The sequence below is a fragment of the Salvelinus fontinalis genome, chromosome 28, assembly GCF_029448725.1.
Source record: "Salvelinus fontinalis isolate EN_2023a chromosome 28, ASM2944872v1, whole genome shotgun sequence".
Classification (NCBI taxonomy): Eukaryota; Metazoa; Chordata; class Actinopteri; order Salmoniformes; family Salmonidae; genus Salvelinus; species Salvelinus fontinalis.
In genome coordinates, this window is record NC_074692.1 from 8,478,189 (window position 1) to 8,496,858 (window position 18,670).

Below are 18,670 nucleotides of genomic sequence, written 5' to 3' on the forward strand. Positions count from 1 at the left end.
AGAGCCCCCCGAGACTGGATTGTGTCGAGGCATAGATCTGGGTAAGGGTACCAAAAATGTCTGCAGCATTGAAGGTCCCCAAGAACACAGTGGCCTCCATCATTCTTAAATGGAAGAAGTTTGGAACCACCAAGACTCTTCCTAGAGCTGGCCGTCCGGCCAAACTGAGCAATCGAGGGAGAAGGGCCTTGGTCAGGGAGGTGACCAAGAACCTGATGAATATTCAGACAGCTCTCCAGAGTTCTTCTGTGGAGATGGGAGAACCTTCCAGAAGGACAACCATCTCTGCTGCAGTCCATCATTCAGGCCTTTATGGTAGAGTGGCCAGACGGAAGCCACTCCTCAGTAAAAGGCACATGACAGCCTGCTTGGAGTTTGCCAAAAGGCACCTAAAGGACTCTCAGACTATGAGAAACAAGATTCTCTGGTCTGATGAAACCAAGATTGAACTCTTTGGCCTGAATGCCAAGCATCATGTCTGGAGGAAACCTGGCAGCATCATGCTGTGGGGATGTTTTTCAGCGGCAGGGACTGGGAGACTAGTCAGGATCGAGGGAAAGATGAATGGAGCAAAGTACACAGAGATCCTTGATGAAAACCTGCTCCAGAGCGCTCAGGACCACAGACTGGGGCGAAGGTTCACCTTCCAACCAGACAACAACCCTAAGCACACAGCCAAGACAACGCAAGAGTGGCTTCGGGACAAGTCTCAATGTCCTTGAGTGGCCCAGCGAGAGCCCGGACTTGAACCCGATCGAACATCTCTGGAGAGACCTGAAAATAGCTGTGCAGCAACGCTCTCCATCCAACCTGACAGAGCTTGAGAGGATCTGCAGAGAAGAATGGGAGAAACTCCTCAAATACAGGTGTGCAGAGCTTGTAGCGTCATACCCAAGAAGACTTGAGGCTGTAATCACTGCCAAATGTGCTTCATTAAAGTTCTGATTAAAGGGTCTGAATACTTATGTAAGTGTGATAAAAATTCTAAACAGTTTTTGCTTTGTCATTGTGGGGTATTGATGAGGGGGAAAGCTAATGTAATCCATTTTAGAATAAGGCTGTAACCATAACAATATGTGGAAACAGTCAAAGGGTCTGAATACTTTCCAAATGCACTGTGTAGAGGTAGGAGCTACCGAATGTAATTTTTGTTGAGTTTGGACATTTACAAGCGAATGTGAATGAGAGAGATTTTGCAAATCAACAAATTTTTGACGCATGCTTGTCTGAAGGAAAGTAAGTACATTCTGTGGAGTGTGGAGTCGCAAGGGCAATGGGCCTGCCTGCTCTGATCGGAGAAGTCGGCCGAGAACATAGCGGGGGAAAAACTAATTCAGCCACCAGCAAGTTACGTTTAATTGTCGCCTTAATGTAGAATTATGTATTTTTTACGCCGGGGAAAAAAATATAAAATGCATAAGAAATATCTTGCTGTGTTTTTGTAAACACAGATGTAAATTTATTCATATTGTAATTTCTGCTCGTCGTCAGACTAATTTCGTGCTTCAGTTGCACTTCTCCACAATTCACCAACAAGCGTTCTATCAGCAGACTCAGGTGTGGCTACTTTTCTCCTGTACTTTTCTCTGTGTAGCCTACTTTTCTCCTGTACTTTTCTCTGTGTAGCCTACTTTTCTCCTGTACTTTTCTCTGTGTGGCCTACTTTTCTCCTGTACTTTTCTCTGTGTAGCCTACTTATCTCCTGTACTTTTCTCTGTGTGGCCTACTTTTCTCCTGTACTTTTCTCTGTGTAGCCTACTTTTCTCCTGTACTTTTCTCTGTGTAGCTACTTTTCTCCTGTACCTTTCTCTGTGTGGCCTACTTTTCTCCTGTACTTTTCTCTGTGTGGCTACTTTTCTCCTGTACTTTTCTCCTGTACTTTTCTCTGTGTAGCCTACTTTTCTCCTGTACTTTTCTCTGTGTAGCCTACTTTTCTCCTGTACTTTTCTCTGTGTAGCCTACTTTTCTCCTGTACTTTTCTCTGTGTAGCCTACTTTTCTCCTGTACTTTTCTCCTGTACTTTTCTCTGTGTAGCTACTTTTCTCCTGTACTTTTCTCTGTGGCTACTTTTCTCCGGTAAAATGAAAGAATTACTTTAGGCAATACATTAGGAAATTTAGCTGGCATTCTTTCTATGATAAACATTAGAAATATGTTGGTCATGCATCGTTTTTGCAAAAAAGACAGCTTTTTCATTGTAAGCTTATTTACTTGTGAGGCTGCCAGCCAAATAGCGGTGCACTTCTGTTGTCATCTGAAGAAAATGAAGCTATCTTCTGCCAAATGTATTGCTTTAATGTATTTTCTGTGAAGGAAACCATAGTTGAACTTCCCTGATCACTTTATTGAAGAAAAAAAAAACACTGTTGACTTGCAATATAAAACGCGACCCCTGTCAATACACAGCTGGACTCACCTGCTCCAGCTTTCTCCCATTGTGCTATTTACAAAGAAACACGTGGCTCAGCTGTTCAGGGGTACTTCGGTAAGCTTCATAATGTCAAATAATGTGACAGGTGAAATGAGAACGCAATCTGCTTTATCTCCTCACGTATTGCACAAATTGACTGCAGGTATTAACTTAAACTTAAAGGTACTTAAAGTACCTACAAATATTAAACGTGTATTGAAAAACTTCTAAGAAATAGTTTCAACTGTATTAAAGGTATTGGAAAAACCATCTCATGGCTATTTGGAAATACCCCGATATACGCTATATCGCCCAAGCCTATGTTGAGGTCCTGCTTGTTTCAACAAAGTTTGGTAAATCCTCCTTTGGTTTTAATGCACCACAGTTATGGAACACCTTACAAAACAAATGACATCTGGATTATCTGGTGCCGATAGGGCCGTTTAAAACTCTGTTGTTTATAAGAATTCACTGAAGTGTGCAATTGATTGTTATAGCTTGTTGTAATAACCTGATGTAATGTATTTATAGCTGTCTTGTAGTTTTTATAAAATCTTTTCACCATTGTAAATGAGACACTGGTCTCAATTGGATTCACCTGAATAAATAAAAATGTATAAAAGTAGTTGCCGAACTCTATTGGTCAACAACTTCTACTGTCTGTCCTCCAGGTGTATATCCAGACCCAGGGAGCTCCCAGCCTCAGTCTGTCCATCAGTAGAGATGAGTACCCTGAGGCTCCCCTGGTGCTGAGAGGTATCAACAGCCAGGGGGCACTGTCCCAGCAGTACCAGCCTATCCTCATGATGAGCAAGAGCTACACCCTGCACTGGAACGGCCCGGCTCCCAGAGAGATTGTCCTCTCCCTCATCAACTTCAACCAGTGAGTGACACATTGGGACTTGTGTGTGGGTGTGTTTCTTTAAAAAGCTGGTTGGTCTGCGTCTTGCACTCTGTCTTGTTTGACCATATTGAAACGGGTCTTGGTCTCTTCTCATTTTCTATGCAAGGCCTGAGTCTGAAGGGCTCTGCTTTTGACCGTCTCTGCTGTGTGTGTGTGTGTGTGTGTGTGTGTGTGTGTGTGTGTGTGTGTGTGTGCGTGTGTGTGTGTGTGTGTGTGTGTGTGTGTGTGTGTGTGTGTGTGTGTGTGTGTGAATACGTGTGCGATGAAAGGCTATGTTTGCGTTTGTCAGTGGGGTTAGTTCAAAGATCTAGTTCAAGATCTTGAACCTTCATCGTCATCTGTTGTCTCCTCTCTCTTCAGAGGTGACTGGGTGCTGGTGGGCCTCTGCTACCCACCTGACACCACCTTCCAGGTCATGGCTGATATCAATGACCGCCAGAGCAACACCTTCGATGACATCACTGACTACGGGCCCTTGTCCTCCCTCGCCGAACTGGAGAAGAAGCCGCTGGAGAGGAAGTACTTCTTTGACCGCAGTGTGGGGTGAGAGAGTCACTTTATGCTACTGTCTGTATATCTGCTGGCCCTCTTTCTCTGGGGCCAATCCGAACTTCAAATTAAGTGTCATTTTCACTTAGTCATGCTTTGAAGTCATTTGGAGACTAAGTGAACATTGTCACTAAGTTCTGATTTGCCCCTGTCAGTGTCTCTCTCTCTCTCTCTTTGTCCCTCACCTCTCTCTCTCTCGATTGACACCAGCCTCTCTGCTCTGTCCTAGATTGCTGTGGCTGTATTTGCGGGCGAGGCAGAGACGCGACGGCCACAGCTACTGCTCGGTTAAGGGCTGCGAGAGGGTGAAGGTGATGGCCACCACATCGTCCTCCAAACTGACCTGTAACTGCACGGCCAAGGCCTATCCCAAATACACCAAGGCCCCGTCGGCAGTGGTCCCCATGCCCACCCTCAGCACCCAACCTTGCAGGGACTGTGGAGCCTCCCAGGTCAGTCTACAGCCCCCCCCCCCACACACACACTTTCATTGTTACATTATTATTTGTATTGGAAAAGGCTTGAGCACATTAAAAGCCCTGCTTTGAATCTGTTTTCTGGTAGCTGGTGTTTTCCAGTGACCCGTGGAATGCCTACCTCCAAACTCAGATCAAATCTCTCAGCAGCAAGGAGCAGCATAGTGGAGACACACAGTCCTTTATCACTGTGAGTACCACAGGTTTGAAATAACATGTTAGTCCGTTATGTGTTTTTGTCGAGTACATTGTCCCTGTGCATGTTGTTGGTGTGTTGATTTTTCTCTGCTCTCGCCGCAGTTGTTTCCGTATAACATTCATAATAATGTCCATCAAAAAAGCCATTCTAAATGTGTATTGAATGTTTATGACTAGAAAAGCACCATTCATGTTTTAAATCTGTATGTGGTGTAGCTTTCCGGGGTACTTCTTATCCACTTTTCTACAATGTCTTTTTTTCCTCAGGTGAACAGTGAGACATTCTCCTTCACACAGCCAGGCTTCTTCCTGGTCTCTGTGGACGCCTGCTCTGGAAAAGTCACAAAGAAGTCATCTTTCTCCAAAATGGACTCTAAAATGGAGCAGTATTTTAGAACTGGAATACCAAAGAGGTGAGGGGAAGGGATTAGACCCTTTGCTGGTTGGAGTTAGAACTCAATTGGTGGTCTGTTGCAGAACTGGGTTGAACTACTATTCAAGTGTTGTTTTCTTGTCTGGAAGAACTTTTGGCATTTTGATGAAAGACATTTGTCTTGATTGTGAATCGATGAATCCTAATTGGTTATATTCTCTTATGACTAGGTCAATAGTGCTTCTGGGCACGCGAGGGCAGCCTGATGGCTTAGCCGGTGTTGCACCGTATCTGGTCCCCCTGGGCATGGCCAAGGCAGCAGATCTGCAGAGTAAAGGTTGGTGTCACTTTCAGGTGGTTCCCTTTCGCAGGTGCAATTACTGTAGGCCAGGTTTGTTTTTTCTATCCTATTCTCTGGCCCTGTTTCCCTCTTTTGTCACTGTTTCCCTCTTTTTACCCCTCCTCTCTTCCTGCTGTCTCTCCAACTGTTTTTTGTCTGCAATGTATACTTTTCATTCTGTCTCTGCTCACCTCATTACAGTATTTTCCACATGACACTTTTTTCTCTCACAGAGAGCCTGGTGTTTTGGGGGTTCCAGGGTGGCTCTTCCCCCCCTCCGTGGGCATCTATCCTAGCTGGGCAGGGTGAGGAGGGGCTGGGGCTGCAGGAGCGCTACCTCCCCCTGGGCCTGGAGGCCTACGGCTGCACACAGACCAGCACACGCAGAGACATGGAGCTACTTAGGACCGCCACAGGACCATAGTGACCAATGAGAACACAACTTAACCAAAACACAACCAACCAGCGAATGAATGTGAACTTCTATTATTTATTATTTTATTGGCAAAGATGTTTACTAATTTGTGTGTGTGTGTGTGTGTGTGTGTGTGTGTGCGCGTGCACACATGCCTGCCTGGGTGTGGTGTAGTGGGATGTGTGTGTGGGGCATGGGGAGGGTCTGCAGATGCATGAAAATATGCACTTTCCTAGTCACATAATTTGCAATATCAGCCAGTCATCTCACGGAGCCATGAATTCATATTCAGCCTTCAATGAAAACAACCAAAAAGACCCTGCACATCTGCCATATTTCAACAAATTAGACTGGGAACAGGAAATCAATGGGGGATGGAAAGCAGATGAACAAAGTAACCACATCAAACTGGTGTGGTCTGTCACTCCTATCCAGTTCCCCCTGATGGGGTTCTGTCTCAGGCCAGTCTTTGACCGGTCTGCTGCTCACCACATCCATAGACGAAACGCATAATTAAGAAGAGGACTGACAAAGCAAACCAAAGGAAAAACACTCATTATTCCACCCCCCCCCACCCCCCCCACCCCCACCCCCCTGTCTGTTTCCTTGCATGCCCCTGGTGGGGGGGGGGGGGGGGGGGGGTTGTTCAGCTACTAGATCTGTTGAAATGGGATTTTACTAAACGAATCATCGAGGTGTATTAGAATGAACATATTTTGTATGGGATTACATTGAGACTGTTGCATTTTCAGCAAACTGTTTTTGTTGTTGTAATGTTGATTTGATCTCTAGACAGTGACACCTTCCCCAGGGCTGGCTACGCGTGCAGCAGAAATGGGCTGTTCCTCTTCTTTTTCTTCTCATTATCTCACCATTGAAACGGTGTTTCCAGCTCATTTACCTTTTAGTATGGTTATGTGCACTCCCCTGCGGATTTATTTGGACGTTGAAGCTAAAATGTTTCATTTGGCTCTATACTCCATTTTGGATTTGAGAGCAAATGTGTTATGAGGCGACAGTACAGAATGTCACCTTTTATTTGGGTGTATTTTCATACATCTGTTTTGAGGTTTAAGAAATGAATGCTCTTTATGTACAATATCTAGTCCCCTTCCCATTTGAAGGTGGATAAGTATTTGGACAAATTCACTTGTAGTGTATTAAATTGAGTCGAAAACGTTTAGTATTTGGTCTCATATTCATACAGTAGCACGCAATGACTATATCAAGCTTGTGACTACACACTTGTTGGATGCATTTGCAATTGGTTTTGGTTGTGTTTCGGATTATGTTGTGCCCAGTAGAAATGAATGGTAAATAATGTGTTGTCACTTTCATTGTAAATATGAGTAGAAGGTTAGCATTTTTGGGGGGTATGACATGTATGCCTTTAACTTTCTCACTCATCATTATTCACGATTCATTCATGATTGTCCGTAAACATGGTAGGATCCAAGTGTTGAGATAATATTATATTTCGAATTACAATAAACGTGACTCCAAAATGACAGAATACATTATTTAGCATCCGTTTCTAGTGGGCAGAACATAATCCGAAACACAACCAAAACAAACTGCAAATGCATCCAGCAAGTTTGTAGAGTCGCAGGCTTGATGTAAACATTGCATGCTAGGAATATGGGACCAAATCCAAAATGATTGACTACATGTAATGCACTAAGTGAATTGTCCAAATGCTTATGACTCCTTTAAATGGGGGGACTAGATGCATAAATTGCATTCATTTCTAAACAGTTAAACGTATGAAAATACCCTCAAATAAAAGGTGGCATTCTATACTGTAGTGTGATATAAACATTTGATCTCAAATCCAAAATGCTGGAGTATAAAGACAAATTAGAAGTTTTGCCTTCCCTGTCCAAATCAATATCTATGGGAATGTGTTGTTTATTATGTATCAATGCCAAAGGTATGTGTTTTACAGGAGTCTGAGGGACATTTTACAAGGTAAACATTGCCTTATAACGAACAGACTAGTAGTCCATACCAAAACCAAAGCTTACTGTACCTCTCAGGTCTCCGTAGGTGATTTGAGCAGGGCTCCCTACTGTGCCAGTGATTAGTGACTTTCTGGATGTGATTGGGAGTATTCTTTTTAGCTGGTGAGCTAGATTTCACAAAGAAATGGTAGAAAATGTGCAAACTCTGCCTACTCGTTACCCCGGGCAAACTAAATGAATGCAGCCATTGTGAGCGATTCTCTGTGAAGGAGAAGGACCTGCTTTTTAACCACTGTTGTAAATATGTTTTTTTTGTTGTGCTTTTTTTCCCCAAGATGCACGAACCAAGATTGAGCTCTTTTAATACAAGTATGTTGGTGGTGTGGATGAAAATATTGAGAGTTTGTCAATGGTGAGTGCATGTACACAGTGTGAGAGAGTGCCTTTCAAGTTGATGTTAGTTGTATTTGACATGTTGATTCACTACTCATGAGTGTTTCTTCAATCAAACCTTTTATTTCACATCATTGCTTTTCTGAAATTGGGGAGTTGATAACCATTTATACTTTGTGATGGCGTTCTGTCATCGTTGTTCTTGATCTAATTTTAGCTGATGGATTCAACAAAATCAAGGATGCCTCTTCAATGACAAAATGTTATGCACCAAGGAATCTGATTACTGAAATCTTCGATTAGCCTATGAGATTCGTGGGGCAGCTGTATAGAGTACACGTAGGTTAAAGATGGGAAAAAAGGTTAGTCGGGGAGACTACCAAGAACAGTGTATAAAGATGTGCTGCTTGACAAGCCAGGCATGCCAGACGAGGCAGGCATGTTACAATTGTTAGGAAGTCCTACATATGCCAATGCCCATAACCCCCCCCCCCCCCCCACATTATTATTTTTTGCATATGAACATGTTATAAGCCATTGCAAAATGTGTAGAATTGCAGGAAATTAGTTTTAAAACTACAAAATGTTGTCTCAGGCTCATGGCAAAATGTACAGAATATCCGAAAATTGGTAGCACTTAATAACTCCAAGTAATAAAGCATTTATAATGGATTAGGAAATAGTTTATTCATTTATTCATCCTTACTTCATTCATATAGGTCATTATAAACCATTTACTAATCATGTTATGTTTTGTGGCCTGGTCTAGAGTGTGGACTATTTATACTTTATAAATGGATCGGTTTCGCAGACCCAGATTAAGCCTAATCCTAGACTAAATTGCACTTTTTATGCTGGACTAACTGCATTTCTCAGACATAGTTTAAAATGGTCTCAAACTTGCCCTAGTCTAGATTTAAAATGTCTGATTTCCAGAAGGACGATTAATCTAGATCTAAATTACCCCTAGGTTGACCTTGGAAATGGAGGGAAATGGATTACCTGGACTATTTCAACGATGATCACAGAGCACCTCCAAGATGGGACAGAAGGGCAGTTAACCCACTGAATGATTTTGATCAAATCAATTTCTGTGACCATTTCCATATGTACAAAGAAAATGCAGCTGATATTTGTTTACTTGAGCAAGACTTTCATCTGACTCTTTGGGGAAGGCCCTTCCCTACAAGTACTGACCACCATGAGGTTTTTGGCATCTGGAACCTTCCATCGTGAAACAGGACATTTGTGTTGTGTAAGTGAACCAACTATTCAGAATAGCCCACAAAGTCTGCAATGCTACAGTGTATGTGAACTGAAAGACAGTTACATCAAGTTCCCCGATACTGCTGCCCAAGCCAACTACAAGGTAGAGTCCTATAAATATTGGCTGTAAAGATGGATGTCATTTTCCCATCAAGTGTCCCTCTACAGCAGATTCTGAGGTGTACAGGAATCTTAAAAACTGGTTTTCAATAACATGTACAAAGTGTGTGCACTCCCAATTTGAAGTTCTCCAACGTTGTTGCACGTTGGAAAGGTGCAACGCATGACTCAAGGATTTTCCAAAACTCCTCTGTAAGCTCAGTTTGAAGGAGGACAACATACAGTAGTGGAATCATACTTGGTGACAGTGGGTGTGCACAGACCAACTTGTTCACCCCCTATCTTCATCCAATAGAACCTGAGCAATAACCGTACAACCAAACTCATATCTACACCAGAGGTGTAGTGGAGCGCATGTTTGGCGTATGGAAGAGTCGTTTCTAGTGTCTCAGCAACACATTGCGCTTTCAACCTAGAAGATGCTGCATTACCTTAATTGCAACAGCTTCACAATTACCTCAAACCGCATGGCTTTCCAGATCATTGCATCGAAGATGAGGATGATGCAGATGTTCCCATGGAAAAGCCAGCAGAAATGGATAAGCCTGCAGAGATGCTTTTGCTGTTCAGCACTTCTCACAAAGATGGCTCAGGTGATTGAAACAAACAATAGCCATGGATTGAAAACAAACCAAAAGAAATTCACAAATGGAAATATCGGGACCCCGAACTGGTGCTGTTTGGAGAAGAACATTGGTACTGCTGCTGCTTCATGTTTCTCTCCTCCATAGTCAACTCAACATGAAGGATTTGCGTCTTCATATCGTGCTCTTTTAAATACGTTGGTCTGAGCTCATTACATTCCGTGGCCAGTTTCTCATGCATGCTCAGCCTCTTTTTCTTTGCCCTCCGGCCCGGGTTAGTGACACGATCCTCTGTCCTAGCTGCTGCAGATGTAGTTGGCTGACCATCCTGTTATGACAAGTCCCATCCAAGCTACGGTGGTCATCTGCCTTTAGAAAATGATTACATTGCTGCATTGGAGAACATTATTTCTTCAAGAGTTAAGTTCATTACAACATTTTTAGTATGGGAGTGCAAGAGATGTCTGACAACATTACATATTCCTGGGATGGCACGTGTTGAATGAATGTGTCCTACCAAATGAGGATTGGAACATATGGTCATCATCAGGAATACCTTCCAGGGGCTACTGGCTATCAATGATCCCGGTCAACAAGTCTTTCAGCTCATGTTTGGTCTTACCAGTCTTGAAACGCTCCCTACAAGCAACAGCATTTGATTTTTATGTTTTTCCACAGGACCTTTAGAAAGACGACAATATAGAAATTATATTAGTATGTATGATATTGTTTGTGTTACATTTCTGTCCAAAAATACATTTAGGTTGTTACACACAAACTAACATTTCAAAGTGACTCTGATTTGTAAAAGTGAGTCAACAATTAACACAGTATCTTACCTGAAGTTGTTTTGTACTTTACTTTTCATTTGAGTAGAATTCATTACAAATGGTGGTCTTGTTTTTCTTTCCTTGTGTTCTGTTGATGAATCATGCTGTTTGCTCTCGATAATTGGGTGGTTTGACACAATTTGCTTCAAGAGGGTTTTTTCAAAGTTACTGAAATTCTTTGAAACTTCCATTCTTTTGTTTAAGTGACTTGCTGCAATTCCACACGATGCTTATGTATTAGTGTCCTATCCCTGGTTTTTGAAACATCCTAATGTCAGCAGAAAGTCTACATCGTTAATCTAATCAGGCTTCACAAAGATGAACCGGTTAGTCCTTACTTACCTTGGTCTGGTACTCTACTGTAGTTAGAAACTAAGAAATACTTTTTTTAAATCTGGATTAATTTAAGTAGAATTAGCCTAGTCCTGATTTAAATTAAACTCTGTCCGCAAAACCGCTCCTATAAATACTTTATAAATGTTTCGAGTGACCAGTGTAATTTCTCACAAAAAGATGGACATGTCATTCTACCAGCAATACCTGATGCTCCTTAAGGTCTCAAAATAGCCTAGAACATTTCAATGGTAAAAGAATAAGCACACAACACAAGATGGTAATTATGAATAAACTATTTACTAATCCATTCTCAAACCTTTATTATACAATTTCTTTTATTATATCTGCCCCATGGCAAAATGTGTAGAATTACAGGAAATAGCTTTAAATGAGCACATTTTTCACTCAACCTCAAGGCAAAATGTGTGAAATAGCATTAGATTAGCTATAAAACTTCACATTTTTCTCTGTACTGTGGCAAATGTGTAGAATTGCAGGAAGTTACTGGAGGTACCCCAAGCCTCAGATGTGGTAGTCCGGCCCTGTCACCGGGGGGTGTGTGGTACAGGGTCTACACCCTGCGCTACCACAGGACCAGGGATGGGGGTAGGGCCACAATACATCTGAACTCATCATGAGGGGGCCGCAGTTGGTCTCGGGCCTCGCTGCCAGTAACTCCACCATGACTACTGTTTCGATATCTGGCCGCTAGATTAATTTACCAATTAAAAAAAAATGGTAGCTGACATGGGCTACCACATAACAAGAGAAAAACTGCTGATGCACTACCACATGTAAAAAGTATTTGACTATTCTAACTCGCAACAGTTGCCCGTCCCTGCACTAGACCATTGAAATCAATGCTGTATACCTGCATACTATATTGTGTCATATGTCAAGGTTCTTTGACCTGCATAGGCGTTAAACAGAGAGAGAGGGAGTATGATCTTTGGCTGCTGGTAGTAACTATGGCTGCCAATCCTGCATTTCAGCTGTGCTGTATAACCTGCATTTGTGATTGATTGTGTCCTGCTGGCACGCCCTGACCTTAGAGAGACGTTTTATTTCTCTATTTGGTTAGGTCAGGGTGGGCATTCTATGTTTTGTGTTTCTATGTATTGGCCGGGTATGGTTCTCAATTAGGGACAGCTGTCTATCGTTGTCTCTGATTAGGAATCATACTTAGGCAGCCTGTTTTGCCACCTTAGGTTGTGGGATGTTGTTTTTTGTTAGCTCTGAGAAGCCTTCAGAATGTGACGTTCGGTATTCTTTTGTTGTTTTGTTTGGTGTTCTGTGTAAATAAAGTATCATGAAAACATACCACGCTGCACCTTGGTCTACTTCATACGACGAGCGTTACACCTGCTCATACTGTGTCTGTATTCAAGACAGAGTTGTCATATTATCTCAGATTTACTCAAAGAATCTCAGTGGACTGGCAGACTTATGATTCTAATGATAGGGTTATTTTAATGAGCCGCTAGAGCAGATAGCATCTCGAAAACATCTTAGGTAGAGAAACATTCACCAATTAAAACATAGCTGTCTACACAGTGGTGAGGTGGCCTCTACAGTATGAGCATTTGAGCACTGTAAAAGAAAACATAAAAAGCATTGAGCATTTTATTTCCCTACATGCTTTTAGAAAGTATGATGCTTTTAGAAAGTTTGGAACTGCAGGCTATGGATTCCCGCAGGTCTATGCTTTGGTCTGTATTGGGCTCTAACATTCTTCAATTGAAAATAACTCCAGAGGTTTAGGCAACAGTTTAATAGTTGTATGCTATGCTAATGAGACAAGTAGGCTACATGTCCAATGTTATAGTAAAGGGTAAATCCATTTGAATTCAATCACTTTTTGACAGCATCCCTTTTGATTTCATCAAAAATTTCTCTACGTGTTTTCCCATGGAAGAAGTGATCAGAAAGCAACTTTTTGGACCTGAATGCCAAAATATTCAATAGATAAAGGTTCTCATAGTTTACCATTTTGCATATCCCACCATACCATGAGATATCCATGTCTTTAATCACTGGAAAACATAAACAGTTGAGTTTGATATGTATTAAAAGCTTACAAACAAGGTTGTCGAACTATTTTTCATAATTTCTTTAAAGATTTTTTTTTAAATTAGGACATTTTTCAACTTTTAATGTCAAATATCTAAAAACGCATAAACTCAACAAAACAAATCCATATTTGCATATGTTGTAGCTTAGAACCTACTTTACATTATCTGAGTTTTTTCTGTTGTGCCTGCCATCAGTTGAGACACAATATGTTCTCGAATACAGGGTGGGTGTCATTTAAATCATAGAAATATAATTTATAGAATGGACCTATCCCTCAAATCATTGCAATTTAGCTGGTACACCATTGAAATTGAATTGAACTTTTACCTTTTAATTACTACCAGAAAGATGGCCGCTGGTCCACCCAACGTCGAATGTCAAATTAAATGGTCATTTCTTTTCTATTGTGTATATTTCTATGATTTCAATAGGTTTCCTATGGAGAATTGACAGTAATTTCAAACAACAGTATATTCCCATTCAAGTCAACATTCTCTGATGTTTGGTCCTCCAACCATCTTTGTGGTACCATTTGAAAATGTCAATTGTATTCCCATTTTCATACATTTATCAGCCAAAACCCTGTATTCAAGAGCATGCTGTGTCTCAACTGATGGCGGGCACAACACAAAAACTTCATGATGTAAATAAGGTCTAAGCTACAACAAAAAGTGGTTTTAGATCATTGATGTTAAGGTTAATAAATTACACATTTTCATATAAAAAAAATGGGGGGAAAAATCTAAGAATTCTCAAATAGTTTGACGACTCTGTAAGCTTTTAAGTGATATAAATCTCCACCGTTTATCTTTTCCAGTGATGGAGACATGGATGTCTCATGGTAGTGGTGGGGTATGCAAAATAGGTCAACTTTGAGCACCTTTATCTCTTGAATATTTTGAATGTCACTTTCTGAACACTTCTACAATTGTCAGATATGTATAGACGGTTTTGATTAAATCAAAAGGGGTTCCTTCAAAGAGTGAATTAATTGAAATGGATTTATCCTAAAGTGTTTTCCAGCTCCAGATAACCCATGTGGCTTTGCCTTGGACAAAGTTCTATGTAGATGAGGTGCCATGCCAATGCCATCATAGTAAAAAATATATATTACTATTTGTCATTAAATGATAAAACTAGCTTACGCGAATCAATCTGGCGCCAAATGCCATTTTTTCACGATAAAGTGACTAATTTGTAACTTCTGTCACGCCCAGGCGCACAACTACATGAGTGATAGTTTAGCCAAAGATTGTATAGGGAAGGAAGGGGTTGAAAAGCTACTAGCAAGCGCAACTGTACTGTGACGGATTGGCATGGCGGATAGTTTAGGTGGTAGCGGTAATGCAATTGATATCGATAATAATTCCAAGAACAGGATAAATTGAACAGGAACAAGATAAATTGGGATGAATGCTGCTGGGGAAACATTGAGTAGTGTTGAGAGTAGACTTGAAAAGCTCAGGACTACTCTAGACAAAGACATTTTTGAAGAAACTTTTATTTAACTTTATCAGTCATTCATTTGAGGACAAACTGTCACCGAATATGTGCCACCTCTTTGGTGCCGAATGCTGTATGTTGCTAGTGTGTGTAAAAGCCAAATGAGATGTGCAAGGTGTGATAGGGATCATGAGTATGACAAATGTGGGCCTGATGTTAAGGTTAAGTGTTGCAACACTGACCGAGTACAACAAAAAGTCATGGAAGCGTGGAGGTACAAAATAACAAATAATGTATCTTCTGCTGAGGCTGCTCGAAAAGTGACTGGCAAACCCATTGTTCCAAATGCTCCAAGGAGGCCCGTAGCGCCTCAGCCTACTGTCAAAGTGACATGTGAGCATAAATGCTTGGTTACAGAGAAAACTATGGTTGTAAATCATGTAAACTTCTTAGCCTTCTTGTTTAGGTCAATCAATATGAGTGCTGTACGCAAGAGCAGGACTGGACGAACAATGGAAGTAGTGAAGGCAGCCAATGAAATTCTGGGGATTTCAGATACTGAATCATACTCCAAATGATGACCAGGAACCTAAGTAACCTTACATGTAGTGATATTTTTATAGTACAAGGACATCTGTACGAGAGATAGTGTCTTGTAGTGGGAACAGAAGAGAGAAAGTTATGTTATCTAGGATGAGATTAGGGCATGTGGGATTTAAGTCTTCTTTGCAATTGATAGGATGCAATCTGTCAATACAATTTAAAGAAGAAGAAAAATATTGTATAGTATGTAAGGTTGCCAAGGGAGGGTATATTACTAGAAACGTAGGAAATGTACCAGTAAACTACCAGAATGTTGATACCTTTCAAGGATTGTATGTAATCTATTACAAGACATCTAGTGGCCCTTTTGGGTAGTCAAGATTTTCACCAGTGTCTGTAATGTCTCTGGCCCTCTGTGTGGCCTTATCGCATGTAAAATATATGAAATATTAAGACAAATAAAAGAACAACATAGCTGTAAAACATTATCCTAAATATAAACTTAGTGAATACCATTGGTGTTTAATATGGTGGTTTCAGAATTAAATATCCTTTATATCTTTTTTTATACAATTGTATTTATTTTACTATGTCAATATGTACAGTATTTGTTGTCAATGTTTTGGCATCAAACTGGCGGCAGTTGTGAAGAAAAAACTAAAACAAATGCTTTTTTCATTAATTAGGCTATTTTCTCTACTAGAAACTCATGGACAAAAAAAATAATACTATTTATATATATATATATATATATTTTTTTTTTAAACGTTATTTGTGTATAAATGACCAAAGTTAGGTAAGCTTGCCATAGATTGCTGTCCATTATCTAGAGATTCTTGTAACTTTGGTAAATTACTTGTAGCGTTGCAACCCTAATAGCATATTTAGGTTTAGAAACTCTGTGATTTAGCCACAGTTTAGCGCAAACCTTGATGGCGCAAATAATTTGAGCACAGCTTTGTTGGACATTGGAGGAAGATGAGAGGACAAGACAAGACAATCACCGTAAAGCTGAAAATACAGTATGTAGGCAGCTGTGTACTTACCGTTTATTTTCCCTGTAGTAGAGCTTTTGAAGTTTTGAAGTTCTAACCAACTGTTAAATTGGCAAAAAAAGTGGCCACCAGTCACATACAGTAAGTAACACCTAGCTGCTGATAAGCTAAGTCGACCATTATAATGTAAGCAAACTTTGTTGTGAGTTTAGCACAGGTGTAGACCCTAGTCTAAACATTTCATCATAGGCAGGGTACATGTTAAAATTTCAAATACAGCTAGTGCACTAGGCCCAGAGATATCCTATTAAATTACTAGAGGGACTGTGTCATGAACCCTCAAAGTTACAGAATGGTATGATAATGACAGCCTTTTCTGTCGGGAGAAATTCAAACCAGTCAAATGCTGCATTCAAGACAACTCGGAACTCCTCAACTCAGACATTTCTGACTTGAAAACTGAGAGTTTCCCATTTGGAAAGTATCAGAATCAACCAAAAGAAGAAAATGTACGCATAGGTACAGCAAACATACAGTGCAGATAATCTTCAAATGCATTGTTTAACAGAATACCTTTTACACAACAGCACTGGCTGACCGTGGTTGAACAACTCTCTTTCCAAAATGGCTGATCTTTTACAGTATACTGTCATAAGAAGGTTCAAGTCCATTCTAGTATTCAAATTCCTAATTCTATGGCTTACATTTTTTCCTGACTTCGTGAAATTGTAAATGGGGTAGATGAAACTGTTCTCATATTCATTTGTAACCTAATTGTCCTCCTAATCATGAATCTTCTGTTGCCAAGGTTCCAAGTAGGCTTTTAAATTACAAGCGAAATGAGAAATGAGTTAGAAATCCGACATGATAATCATGTCGCAAGCAGCTTAAGTGTGGGCTGCAGCCCCGCCTCACAAGTGAACAGCTGCAAGAGCATACCATGTAGAATACAGAACAAAACATCACACACACGCAGGTTAGTGTTTTTCATCATGAACCTTGTTCTGGGGGCATCTCTGCAGAGTGGTCACTAGCTAGTGTAACAGTATAGCTTCCGTCCCTCTCCTCGCCCCTACCTGGGCTCGAACCAGGGACCCTCTGCACACATCGACAACAGTCACCCTCGAAGCATCGTTACCCATCGAGCCACAAAAGCCACGGCCCTTGCAGAGCAAGGGGAACAACTACTTCAAGGTCTCAGAGTGAGTGACATCACCAATTGAACGCTATTAGCGCGCACCACCGCTAACTAGCTAGCCATTTCACATTGGTTACACTCACCCCCCTTTTGACCTCCTCCTTTTTCGCAGCAACCTGTGATCCGGGTTAACAGCATCAATGTAACAGTATAGCTTCCGTCCCTCTCCTCGCCCGCTACCTGGGCTCGAACCAGGGACCCTCTGCACACATCAACAACTGACACCCACGAAGCATCGTTACCCATCGCGCCACAAAAGCAAGGGGAACAACTACTTCAAGGTCTCAGAGCGTGTGACGCCCTGATTGAAACCCTATTAGCACGCACCACCGCTAACTTGCTAGCCATTTTACATTGGTTACACTCACACAGCCACAAAGTCATAAAATCTAATTGTAAACCTAACCTTAACCACACTGCCAAACCTAACCGTACATTAAGACTAAAAAGCTAATTCTATCCCAATAAACGTCAACCTACAACACCTAACCCTGACCCGTACTCTTACCCTAACCCAAAAACCTAACCTTAATCCTAAACCTAACCCTAGCTCCTAACCAAAACCCTAAAACTAACCCTAGCTCCTAACCCTAACCCCTATCGTAATTCTAACCCTAAAAATGAATTCCAACCTTATCCATAATACCCCTAGAAATAGCGTTTGACCTCATGGGGACAAATAAAATGTCCCCAGTTGGTCCAATTTTTTGTTTGTTTACTATTCTTGTGGGGACTTCTGGTCCTCACAAGAATAGTTAAACATGTCAACACACACGCACACCAAAGTCTAGGACTTTATCTACCTTGTGAGAAGCGTGGTGTTATCATTTGTCTTTGCTTATAAAAAAAGAAACCACAGTTTTAAAAAAAAATGTTATACACCTAATACAGTATTTTAATAATAAAATGATATACACTGATCTCTACACTGAATTCCCTGAAGTCTCGCCACTCATATGTGGGGATATTAACAGTTAAGCTATTTCTGTACTGTAGATTACTATAGCTTAGTGTTTGTATTTGTTTTTAGGTTGTTGTTATGTATGCATATTTGTGACAGTGGTTTCTGAGTTTCATAGCTGATGTGTGAGGTCCTGAATAATTAAACAGTTCTGACAGCAACACAGGGGTGCGTTACCATGGTAGCCCCTCACCGTGGACATGCCACACTGTAGATAGAGTAATGTAAATCTCTTCCCTGCTTAATGTCAGAGGAGGGTTGCTCTCCAGAACAGGGCACAGAATGGCATTATGGCAGTCAGA

General features: G+C 41.1%; 1 protein-coding gene and 1 long non-coding RNA gene across 3 annotated transcripts in view; both read left to right on the top strand.

The window, feature by feature from the left end:
* The window catches only part of cemip2 (cell migration inducing hyaluronidase 2), a 79,382-nt gene extending 73,125 nt beyond the window's left edge, over positions 1-6,257 (top strand). For both annotated transcript variants that reach the window (XM_055886360.1, XM_055886359.1), the window contains exons 18-24: positions 3,082-3,293; positions 3,675-3,857; positions 4,093-4,315; positions 4,428-4,529; positions 4,805-4,950; positions 5,141-5,247; positions 5,484-6,257. In XM_055886360.1, coding sequence (XP_055742335.1) covers positions 3,082-3,293; positions 3,675-3,857; positions 4,093-4,315; positions 4,428-4,529; positions 4,805-4,950; positions 5,141-5,247; positions 5,484-5,674 — 1,164 coding nt within the window. In that variant the 3' untranslated portion in view covers positions 5,675-6,257. The remainder of the gene's footprint in view (positions 1-3,081; positions 3,294-3,674; positions 3,858-4,092; positions 4,316-4,427; positions 4,530-4,804; positions 4,951-5,140; positions 5,248-5,483) is intronic.
* A 36-nt stretch (positions 6,258-6,293) lies between these two features.
* LOC129826062 (uncharacterized) lies at positions 6,294-12,475 on the top strand. The gene is made up of 2 exons (XR_008754988.1): positions 6,294-8,038; positions 8,990-12,475. It is a non-coding gene; the product is annotated as an uncharacterized LOC129826062 (long non-coding RNA).
* Positions 12,476-18,670: the final 6,195 nt, after the last annotated feature.